This window comes from Benincasa hispida, chromosome 5, assembly GCF_009727055.1.
Source record: "Benincasa hispida cultivar B227 chromosome 5, ASM972705v1, whole genome shotgun sequence".
NCBI classification, from domain to species: Eukaryota; Viridiplantae; Streptophyta; class Magnoliopsida; order Cucurbitales; family Cucurbitaceae; genus Benincasa; species Benincasa hispida.
In genome coordinates this window covers 13,545,960-13,559,054 of record NC_052353.1, presented here as the reverse complement: position 1 = coordinate 13,559,054, position 13,095 = coordinate 13,545,960, and the positions used below count along the sequence as shown (strand labels likewise).

The 13,095-nt window shown below is 30.7% G+C and overlaps 1 protein-coding gene across 1 annotated transcript; it reads right to left on the bottom strand.

The window, feature by feature from the left end:
- Positions 1-11,440: 11,440 nt before the first annotated feature.
- LOC120078606 (AT-hook motif nuclear-localized protein 23-like) lies at positions 11,441-12,250 on the bottom strand. The gene has a single exon (XM_039032893.1). The coding sequence runs from the start codon at positions 12,248-12,250 to the stop codon at positions 11,441-11,443; it is 810 nt and encodes a 269-aa protein (XP_038888821.1).
- Between the last annotated feature and the right edge of the window lie 845 nt (positions 12,251-13,095).

The following is a 13,095-nucleotide window of genomic DNA, read 5'->3' as shown; positions in this document are numbered from 1 at the left end:
AAAAAAAACCGTTTTTAAAATTAATTTTGATTTTTTTTAAGTTTTGGTTCATAATTCTAATGTATGTTTTTCAAAAAGCGAGAAACTTATAAAAAAATTGTGAAGAAATAAATATAATTTTTAAAAACAGAAACAAAAAACGAAATATAGTTCAAACGACGTATTAGTTTCTTGGTTTTTGAAAATCATGTTTTTTTCCCACAATTTCTAAGTAATAGTTTTCATTTTTCTTAAAAAAATTGTTACGATAGAAATAAAATAAACAACCAACGAAAACTTAAACACATCTACAAGAAGACGAGGAGAATACAAGAAGATACATATACACTGAGACCCGTTTTTAGTCATTCGAAGCACTAGGTAATAACTCTGACCTATAGAAAGGAAAGCTATACCAATTACCGTTAGTCTAAGTTCACTTTAGCAATAATTTGAATTTTTAAACAATTTATTTCATTCAAAATACCTCATACTATATTGGGGTAATATTTTTCCTTACTTATTGTAAGGCTCCAAGCCTAGGATTCGAAATCCGAATCAAAGCTAAACACGCTTAACTTTGGAGTTCATAAGATTGAGTCACCAAAAAGAAGGTGTCCCTTGTTGGTATAGGTAGTAACTTTCATTTCTTTTAAGTTTTTCTCAATCATACTTTCATGTCTTTAAAATGTCTCTCATTAGAATGTGATCTTGGTTCCTTTATGTACCCTCCTAAACTTGAGTCTTACACTTATATACAGTAGATTTTCTCCTTATCTACCCAATAAAGAACTTTGATCACATTCTAAAATAACTATTGTAAATTCACACATAATTATTAATACTTTTTGGTTCCAAGTTTTTTTTAATCCTGATTTTTTGTTCACTAAATGCTAGCTTTCAATCTTTAGTGTTAATATCTATTAATTAATTTAAAATAATTATAAAAATATAATTATATTTCTCTATTAAAATTAATTTTAAAATTTTTATTTCATAATTATTTAAAATGAATTAATAAATATTAACGTCAAAGATTGAAGCAAGTATTTAGTGAAAAATTAAAATTAAAAGTGGAAATCTTGAAACCTAAAATCCAAATTGAAACAAAACTATAACATTTTGAAACATAATAGTTAAACTGAAATCAAACTCAAAACTTAAAGATTAAAATTGTAACATTTTGAAATTTGAGATCAAATAAAAATTAGACCCAATTTTTAGGATAAGAAGATTTTTTTTTTTAATTTCTTGAATTCAACGAGAATTCGAATCTCATATCGCTGCAAAATTGTTGGTTGGCCGACATAAAATAATTGAGATCTAGATTTTTTTTTTTTCTTTTTTTTCTTTTTTAACTTTATTTTGAGGGGCAATTATAGCTCTGATTTCCGACCTAGGGGGGCCTTTAATCCAACGTTAAGCCCATTTTAGCTCATTTAAATGGGCTCCTTCGTATTGTACTTAAGAGAGCCCAAGCTAAACACCAATTTTTGGACAATTTGGCCCAATATTTATTATTATTATTATTATTATTTTATCATTAATAGCTAATTTTTTTTAGTCCGTTTTAAAGTACAAAAAGAAAAAATATTATTTCACCAAATTTTTAACCAGTCTAAATATGAAAAATAAATTTTCTATTTGTCAAATTACATCCGAACTTAAATTTGAAAAGTGTCTTAATTTACGTTTTTTTATTGATGCAAAATGTTCAGATAAATATTGACTGATTTCATGTGATGTGGCTATCAGAATAATGCTAATAGATTCAAGTAGTAAGCACTAAAATGTATTTTTTTTTTTTTTTTTAGTAAAGGTATTAGATTAGAACCTTCGATCTCCATGTTGATAGTATAGGGATGTACATGGATTGGATTGGGCCAGGTTAGGGAGTTATTTTTGGACCAACACGAAAATTCGGGTTGGTTAAACCTCCAACCTCATCAGTTTTGTATAAAGGGCCAACTTAAGCCAACCCATATATTTTCGGGTTGGGTCGAATTGGGTCATTGAGTTGCTTTTCTTTTTTTTTTTTTCACTACGATTCAGAGGGAGATCGTGAAGATTGGGAGGGAGAGATGAGCGACTGAGAGATTGGGAGCCAAAGGGAGGCGAGCGATAGCCAGATGGAGAGAGACAAAGTGAGGGAGGGACTGAGGAAGACATGTGACTAGGGGATGAGAGGGAGATTGTGAGAGTATGATAGATTGAGAGGAACACTACAAGAAAAAAAGACTCTCCTGACACCTAAAACAACCACTGGGAGATATATCATTGAGAGCAAGAATCTCTCCTGACTACGTAATGGTAGCGTTGGGAGTTATCAATAACTCCTGACGCCATATATAAGTCGTCGGGAGATTGACCGATCTCCCGATAGATGCACATTAGGCGTCGGGAGATTGGGAGATGGAAACCAGCACTAGCCAAACTCCTGACGATTTAAGTAATTCGTCGGAGTCTTGTGGGAACTCCCGACGACACTCCTGATGGCTCACGATAGCTGTCGGGAGATGGATTTTAAAACCCCAAATTGGGATCTGCCTTCTTCATCCTAACCCTAGTAGATCATCAGAGACGAAACAGAAAAGTGCGCCACTAGAGAGCTTGTTCGTCCATCGTCTGCCGATAAGCCATCCGTCCACTATTTCTTTTCTTCTTTTTTTGAAAATTTTCATGATTTTGTGTTCTTATGTTTGTAAGAGAATCTATTCTTATGTTTGAAAAATACTTCAAACATTGCCTATTTTTCAGATTTTGCTAAATTTTTTGCTCGGACCAAGTTTTTATCATATACACTATTAACTAATAGGGTATAGTGGAACTAAATCTATATTATATGTTCATCCAGGTTTTAAATCTTCAAAGAATTGCTTAACTTTTTTCTGGCTGATACATCTTCTTTTGAATTTGATTTTATGTATTTTTTAAATACTAGAATTTTCAATTGTGAATCTATTGGATAATACTTGAATTTTCAATTGTATATGTATTAAATAATCGACTATATCATCATTTTTTTGTCATAATTTTACAAGTTTTTAATTATTAAAAACATCCAATATGTCAGAGAATTATCATATGTAAAATTGAAAATTTAAAGTTTTATGAGATACTTTTTAAAATTGAGATATTTACTACGCTAGTAGACTATAACTTATAATTTGTCCTATATTAATTATTTGTGTTTAATAAGTGTGTGTCAAATGTATGACACTATATATGTTTTCTTGTGTTGGACATGAATATATTAAGGTAGTAACTTCTGGTTGCTCTATTTTTCATTTTATTGAGCACTAATATAGGATTAAAATGTCTTGAAGTTATGAAAATATATGTGAAAACATTCATGTAAATGAATTGATATTCATACAAGAATATGAACAAATATTGATATCAAATTCTTCCATTCCTGAAATATTAGTGAAAGTATTAATATGTGGATGAACAACACATAGTATCACTTTAGTAACTAGGTGTTTTTGTGATTATGATCCTAGTTTGATTTTGTTAGATTGGATTTATAGTTCACTTCCCCTTTTTTTTATGAGTTTTTTTTTTTTATGTCCTTGTATATTCTTTTATTATGTTCAATGAAATCTTGATTTCGTTTTATGAGCATATATAAGCCTCTAAAAGTTAACCACCATTCATTATGTACACAACACACGTTATAATTTGTTTTGAATTACAAGTTAGGTTAGAAAAGTTTTATTCTTAAGGATGAATAAAGAATTGATCAAACTTAGAAATAAGTTATCGGTCGAGTATAGAGAAGGAGTATCCTAATTTTTAAATGTGGCTAAGTTTCATGTTAATGATTCCGAACGAATAAGATGCCCATGCAAGAATTGTATGAATTCAATGTGGGAGTCATTAGAGGTTGTGGAGCGACATCTATTAACATATGAAACATCTATTAACAAGAATTGTATCAACATATTATATTGGTAAGAACTTGCAGACTTACAACAATGCCAAGTTTGTTGTGAGTCTCGGTACCAAATTAATGATGGCAAGGGGTAAAAAAGCCCACATAAGGTATTACGTCATTTTCCATTGTTACCGAGATTAAAACGATTGTTTGCATCGAAAGAAGGTGCTTTTGACATGAGTTGACATAAAGATAAATGAGTTGAAACGGAGGATGTGTTACGACATCTAGCTGATGTAGAGAGCGATGAAGTTGACATTCAACAAAAGGAAGAGATTTTAATCTTAAACACTCTAATTACATTAATTTTATTAAAGAAACATGCAAGTTCAAGGGAAAAATAGAAATAGAGTTTCAAGTATACAACTTTTGTCGAATCCTCTTGATTGCTTCAAAATTTCACGAATTTCTTCTTCAGTCTTTGAAGTAGACCACCACAAGAGTTTTCTCCACTAATCTCAGGCATTTCTAGTGGAACCCAAATCGAGAGAGATTTGGTATAGTATTTGAGAGTTGAATTGAAAAGAAAAATGACAAAATTTTATTTTTAATTTTTGAGGTTGCATGCCATAAAATCTAAGATTCAACTTGTTTTTAAACAGATGAAACATGCAAAGCAGCTGTGGTGGTGGATTGACACTCAATCCTCTACTAATTTTATTGATTAAGTGGAATAATTAGTGGAAAAATCCAACATTTCCCACTAATTCATTCATTTATATTAATAAAATTTCATAAATGAAATTTAATTTAATTTATCTATTTATAATTAAATTAAATTAATTTTATATTTTGAATTTCACAAATTCAAAATTTTAAATAAATAAATAAATAAATTGATTATTAATTAAACAATTTATTTTAATATCAAGTATTAAAGTAATAAAATACCTAATTAAAAACATGAATCACTATTCTTGTATTTAATATTTAAATCATATTTAAATATTTCCAACTCTCCAAAACTGTTTATTTTATTAATTAAAGGTTTGATTATATCAAATATAATAATCCAAACCCTAAATCGAATTTGAACATTTTAAATTCTCTCAACATGCTATTCTAAGGTTTAATTCTTTTTACGCGCTAGTAGAGAGACTTGATGGACCTACAGATCATGAGCTCCAACGATCTGAGATTAATTGGTTAAACCATTTAAATCGATTAATCAATATTCGTTAACTACTAAGACACTCCACTATAGCTCAGTAGTTGCACTCTTCTCACTGTAAATATATTCCTATCCACTCGATTTAACCATAATCAGTAAGTCGATACTTCATAGGTTGTTCGTATTTACAGCTAGGTCAAAATTACCGTTTTACCCATGTAATATATCTTTCTCCTTAAGTCTCCACTGATCCTCTAATGAACAATTGGTTTATGATCCTAGCAATAAATCAAGTCCCTCTTAGCCATAGGGAGGGCGGGACCCTTTGTTCGAGACCAAGAGTCAGTACTTAAGGGAACAACCTATCAGTTAACCCTAAAATGGGTAGGAGTAAATTTCGTCTTGCAGGACTATGTCCTCAACTATCTATCCAATATTATCCTTAAAATGGGAGACTTATTGAGTGGCGATGTTGAGTCACTCTTACCCATGTAGATTAAAGGATAATCTCGAATAAATAGAAGTTCATAGTTAGCTCAAGATTGAGATCGAGTTACCTTAAGTCATCGAATTGGAATAGTTAGTTTTAACAGTAAACGGTCGTTATAAAGAAAAGTGATTATTTTGTGGTCCGGTCTTATGCAAACATCTTTTGCATAGGATGCTCCCACTAACGTATCTCTTCATGAACGACTTTGGGATCACGTCATTTGTATCAATATACAAAGCGGGCCACATTCATAGTGTCCCCAAGATAAGACACCTAATCCTATCCATATATTTATAGACCATTTTGGCTATATACTCAAACTTGATCCTCCTTTATGTCTCTACATAAAGTTTAAGTATTCATGTTATAGCCATGGATTCATTAGTTTATTGGATTTAGGAATCTATGAATGCAATTTATATATTTAATAACAATTTTATTCAAATAATCTCAACAACATCTTTATTGTAAATAGGAATAAGTTTAAAGTTTAAGAACTGCGAGTTTTAGGACATATAACCCAACAAAGAAGTGGAAACATTTTGATCGTGAATTTCCTCATTTCGCTTTAGATCCCCTAATGTTCGTTTAGGATTAGCTTCAGATATATTTAATCCATTTGAGGATATGAGTACTTCGTATAGTATGTGGCCTGTGGTACCAATACCTTATAATTTGTCACCTCAGAAATGCATGAAGGAGACAGACTTCTTCATGTCTTTGCTCATACCTGGTCCAAAATCTTTTGGAAAAAAAATTGATGTTTACTTGCAGCCGTTAATTGAAGATTTGAAAAAATTATGGACTATTGGAAGCTTATGAATTTTGAATATTTGTGGAAGTTTATGAATTTTTTATTTCTTTTGGAGTTCAACTTGTGATTTTTGTGTGTTTGTGGAGGTTTCAGCTTGAGAATATGTAGTCCTAGTAGTGTGTTCATTTTCTTCATTTTGTAGGATTGTAAAATTCATCTAATGGCTTTTATTTGATTGTGAAAGTTTATGAATTTTGAATGTTGTTTTGGATGGGTTGAGATTAGTTATTCTTTTGGAGTTTAACTTATAGTCTTTGTGTGTTTGTAGAAGTTTCAAGTTGAGAATATGTAGTCTTGGAAGTGTGTTAATTTTCTTTGTTTTGTAAGATTGTTACTCATTTGTTTGTTTTGTAGGATTGTAGGATTGTAGGATTTTCTTTGTTTTGTAGAACTTATAGGATTTACCTTATGGTTTTTGTTTATTTTGTAGGATGTTGTTTGGAGATGATGTTGGAAATGTTGTTGGAGATGTTGTGTTGGAGATGTTGCATTGGAGACGTTGTTAAGAGTTCTTTCTTCTATGTGTTTGTGAAGACATATTTTATTTGTAGACCATTTTGCCAACTTTTCTTTATTTTGTGTAATAAAGAATACTATCGACTTTGTTTGTTTGTTTTCTTTCTTATGTGAATACTTTTTAGTTGCTTAATAATGTTATATATTTCAGGTTATTCAGATCGAATTAAAAAAATATTAAAAAAATGACTCTCCTGACAAAAGATGTCGGGAGTTTCTATATCTCCCGATGACTGGTAAGCCATTGGAAGTTCAAATTTAGATTTTGAATTTCTGAAATTGAACTCCCGACGATGTGTGTACATGCGTCGGGAGTTCCAAACTCTCAACGTCGTATAATAAGCATTGGGGGTTTGTTCAAACTCCCGATGGTGTGTGTTTCCGCATCGAGAGTTGTACTCCCGACGGTCATATCCTGACCAAACTTCCGACGATGAGTTCATCGTCGGGAGTAGATCTCCCGATGCGTTTCTTACCATTTCTCGACGATTTAAAGCGTCGGAAAATGGGTGTTTTCTTGTAGTGAAATATTGTGAGACATATTAAGAGGGGGACAAGTGATTGAAAGATTGGGAGCCGGACGGAGACGAGCAGCAACCGTACAGAGACGAGTGACTAAGAGACAGAGTGAGATTGTGAGGGACCGAGGGAGACATGCAACTAAAAGATTCAGAGGGAGATTACGGGAGTGTGAGATTGAGAGGGATACCGTGGACATTGAGAGGGAGACAAGTAACTGAAAGATTGGGAGTTGGATAGAGATGAACAACAATCGGATGAAGACAAATGACTGAGAGACCTATGATGGATTGATGGAGACGAACAATTGAGAAATTGGGAGGAGCGACTGAGAGAAATAGTGAGATTGGGAGGGAGATGTGAGCAGCTAAGAGAGGTTTGAGTGCTGTAAACCTAAATTATATATATTAAAAAAAGATACATGATTCTAAATTGGGTCGGGCCAACCCGATTAGAAAAATAATGAACTCGAGAACCGACATGATTTTTAAATTTTCAAAATTTTCAACCTAACTCAACAAAAAAAAATCTAACCCTTACGATTTGGGTTTGGTAATCCGAGTTGATCAAGTTCTAGATTTTTTGAACACCCCTAAATAGTACAAACACTATGTGAATTGAAAAGGTTGGATAATAATTATGTTATAAACTGCATAGTTGTAGAAAAATTTGGGTAGTAAATATATTCTAAATAGCATAATTGCAAGATTCTAACTCCACATCGATGTTTACTTTTAATGTTTAATTATTAAAGTAACATAGTACCTAAAGTTGATATTACTAGATATATCATTTACTTTTTTATATAAAAAAAATATGTGAATATTTATGAGATATATAAGAAATCTTTGATTACATAACAAACAACCTAACATAGGCACTAACTTTTATTCTAAGGTTGATGAGTCATTTTTCGTATCTATCACACATTGGAAAGCAAAAAAAAAATGAATTGTTTAATCAAAGGGTAAGTTTCTCAAAAGTCTCAACACTAAGAAAGAAAGAAAAAAGGTCTTTTGGGCATGTGCAAACAAATTAGTTTGGTTGATCTCCAAAACTATGCTTCTTTAATTTTATGAGTTCTAAGCCAATATCTATGGGAGATCTAATTTTCTTTTACCCAAATGTGTGCTTGTATATGCACATAAAATGGATATTCATAATTTTCATTAGAAAATATCATCTTCCTACCAAAGCCAACATAGTTGGTTGGTGCATGAATGTGTTAACAATCACGAGATTTATGGTTTAAATCTTCCTGTTCCCATTATACTCTATTCCTTACCAACATGAACATAATTTAACTATCATAAAACTTTGTACCATTAACCTTTAAGTTAGAAGTTTGATCCCCATTCTATACATAATAATAATAATATTGATGATGGTGTCTTCACTATAGTATTAAGTTTCCGTAGACATGTCAATATTTCCATATCTTCATGTATTCGAAATCGACATGAGTAAATTGATATTTTCATTATAATGTAGAAAAATCTACAAAAAAAATTAAGCAACAAAATATCAATAATGTAAGTATAATATAAATAATAGACATGTTAAAGTTTTTTAAAAATCACAAAATATTTATTTATTAATTTAAGTTTTTTTATTGTTTAATAATTTTTTTTTAGAAATATCCATCAAAACCACATTATATCTACATTTTCATTATTATTATTATTATTTTTATAAAATTAGGACTTCGATTTTTTTTTTCGCCACAAAAACATGTAAACTCATTCATAAAAAAAACCATTTATTTAAATATAGCTTCGAAAATCATGGTTTCTCCGGATAAATGTTTTGATTTCCTATTCGTTTTTGTGTGAAATTTACTAGTGTTTCTATTTGCCATTGAAACTTCAGATATTCTCCCTATATTTTTTTTATGAGATTAATTTTATCTTGTTTAAAATTTTTAGTAATTGTAATCAACTAAAACCTCGAAATATATTTTAATTTTATATAGTTAATATTTCATCAAAATATCTTGATTCTATATAGATTTAATTGATAAAGATTTAATAATAGAGCATTGTTGTAATTTTATTATGTAATATAATCAACAAATTTATTAAAGAAATATATTATATATCAAATATTTATCAAGTTTATCTTCATATTTACCTATTCCTCAAAAAAAAAAAAAAAAAAAAAAAAAAAAATCCCTCATATCCTCCCTTGGAATAGTATAAACAAAACAAACTATTATATCCCTAGGCCTCTAAATACTCACATATCTTTATTATTATTATTATTATTTTGGCATCAAGCATTGATCCTAAGATATGTTATCATGCACTACATGAATAATATTCCTATTTTATATAGGATAAGCTATATTAATGAGAGTTCTTAATAATTACATAAATTGAAGTAAAAAAATAACCACATGTATCTATTATTGATTGCATCAATCAAAATTTAATAATATGAACGGTAAATGGTAAATTATTGATCGAGAAATTTTCAAAGATAGAAAAATAAGGAAAATTATTTATATAAAATAATAAAATTTAATTTTCTTTGATAAAGGATGATAGAGGCTGGTAGAAATCTATCAGTGTCTATTAGCGATAAAAATCGATAGAGGTCCGCTAAAAATTGATAGAGGTCTATCATTGATACTATGTGATAGATGCTAATACAAGTCTATCAGTATATATATATATATATATTTACTATTTCTATAAATAATTTGACATTTTTTCTTTTTGTAAAAATTTTCCTTATTGGTTATTGAAAAAAGACAAACCGATGAATTGAAATTAGTTAATATGTACTATGATTTCAATTTGAATTAGGAGATCTTTTACCCTAACTCTTATACATTGATATTTACCAAAACATTATCATATCACCCATCAATTAACACATTTCATATATCAAACAAAATCAAATAATGTTTATTTTAACCTAATAAACATTGGAAGCTTCAACTATACTTGATTAATAATAAGTTAGAGTAACATATAAATTTCTAGAAATTATTAACTTCAATAAAATTCTATGATAATGCTAAATCTACTCTTCTTCATTTTATACAACAATCTCAACCTAAATTCAAGGGAACTAATTAACTCTCTAAGTAAGACTAAGAAGCAACAATTTGCATAAAATTAATTGTATAATCAGCCCCTTTTAATAATAAAAAGACAATAATTGCATGCCAACACAAATTATAATATTGGAAACATGTATTTTATGAATGGATAAGAAAGAGTTGCATACAAAATAATTGATCTCAAATGCTTAATCCAACAACTTAATCCTTCAGATTATAGAGAACTAATTGAGCTTAATAAGGATTGAAAATATAGGAAGTATTGTGTTTCATTTTAACATAGTTAACTTGTAACAAACCCAATTTTATACATTTTACCATAGTTTTTTTTATATATAACATATGCTAATGAAATACTAGGGATAACAAAACTTCATCAAATTCTTGAAACTAATCTTGTTTTATTGGGATAACAAGGGTCTGGAACATTTGTTGACACAACCGTAGCAACTTCATAACACTCCAATCACAACAATAAATTAAGATGATGATGATAATAAATAGATTACGATTAAAGAAAAGAGGAAGAAATTGTCATGTTATTGAAAATCTGAGCCCTTAAACCAAATTGTTCTTGGAATATATCAGATTGGAGAGTTTTTTTTTTTTTTTTTTTTTTTGCATCACCATATATTTAAGCAGTAAAGAAGAGTTCCCAAGAAACCATACACAGATTCAGAAGTACAGAAGATTTAAAAAGAAAGAGAAAAAAAAGATGAAGATTTTGAGAGTAATAACAAGAAGATAATCAAGAAACTACAACAAGCCACAAAATATAGAAGATGATATACCTACATTTATATATATATAGTGAAATCATTTCATGAGAGAGGCATTATTAATTGAATTCCATGAAATCTTCTGAAAGATCTGACCTTGAATTTGGAGTCTCTTCCATGAACAAGAAGAATAATAAACCCCATCTGCTAGCTCCATCTTCACATATCATTCACAAAGACCAAATATTTGAGAGATTTCATTTTGCTCTCCTATTTGTTTTTGGGGTTTCAGAATGGTAGCTGAATTTGGTTTTGCATATTCAAAGGCAAATTGAAGAAAGGAAGCCCTGAAGATGGATCTGGAAATGGGTTGTTATTGTTTCCGCAGCTACCGTCGTTGCCGCCACCCTGCGACGTCGGTGGTTGCATCTGAAGTTGGTCTTGTTCTTGGTCCTGTTCTTGCTCTTGTTCTTCCAGTGGCAATCTCTCGTATGCTACATTTGTAAATGATGCGGCGATTATTGTCACTGGCCCTGCCGCTACTAGTTCCCCGACAACGTTGCCACCCACCACTTGCCCTTGCCCACCGGCTAAGTATATAGTCAAACTAGTGGCGCCGGGAGGAGCAGGCGGCGGCAAGAAAGATCCAGTAAGGGATAATATCTCAAACCTCCCATGTAGGGTTAACACAGACCCCGCGGCCGTCGGTTGCCGTAAGTTGACATTCGTAACCATTCCACTACCGCTCAAGATGCAGATCCCACGTTGGCGACGACGAGCATAGGTAGCGATACTATCGAAGACGTCGCAGCCACTACCAACCTCAAGAATATGAGCCCTTAGGGTATTGGCACTTTCCCGAGTTATGATGACCGGTGGCTTCGGTTTGTTTTTGGAACCGGGTGGACGGCCGCGTGGTCGGCGAGAGGAAACCATATCGGTGGCCGGGGCAGTAGAGTCTGCGGCGACGAATTCCGATGGATGATGGGATTCGTTGTCATGACGAGATTGAGAGTCTTGATGGTGGTGGTGGGGAAGATTGAAATTAGGCCTTTGAAGTTGGTGAATATAGTGATTGCCTAAATCCAGACCAGCCATGGATAGATGGACACAATCTTATTAAAAGGTTTGAAAAAAGAAAAGGAAGAAAACAGAAAACTATGAATAATATTAAAATAGGGGGAAATTTTTATTAAGAATTTAAGAGCACTTGAGATAGGGAGAAGAGAAACAAAAAAAAAAATTAAAATTAAAACTACTGTTGCTGTTTGGATTGTTTAATTGAAGGAAGTGGAGAAGGAAAATATATATATATATATATAAAAGTAGAAGAAAAGAGAAGAAAAGAGGAGAAAATAAAGGGTTTGTAAGGAATTGATGAGAGAGTATTGATGGAGTGCAGAGAAAGGCAAAGGCTAAAGAGAGAAGAAGAAGAAGCTAATTTAGAGAGAGAATATCATTTGATCTCTCTCTCTCTCTAAGCTTAAGTATATGTATTATAAAATAATAATTAGTTGACAAATTGGTTGTTAATTATTCTTCTTTTATCTACCTTTTCTTTGAAGCAGAAATTTTGATTCTTTTTTTTTTTTTTTTTTTAACAATAAGGGTTGATATTGGAATTTTGATATTTTAGTTTTTAGTTGGATTGTGCTTAAGTTGGAATAAAACACGCGAGTGGGGTTCAAAAGTATTTTCAAATATAACATAATACAAAAGAATTTGTAGATATTCAACTCTCGAAATCTATCAGTGATAGACTATGTATATCGCTTTTAGGGATAGGAGTTTATCAATGATAGAGACTATCATTGATAGATTTTGCTATATTTGCGATTCTTTAAAAATATTACTATACACTTAATTATTAACTCTAATAAATTCTATCCATTGCAATTATTCTAAAACCATTTAAATTCTGTATGGTAACTATTTGATTTTTT

Coding starts and splice junctions, on each gene's coding strand:
- LOC120078606 (XM_039032893.1), bottom strand. CDS start 12,250: ATGGCTGGTCTGGATTTAGGCAATCACTATATTCACCAACTTCAAAGG.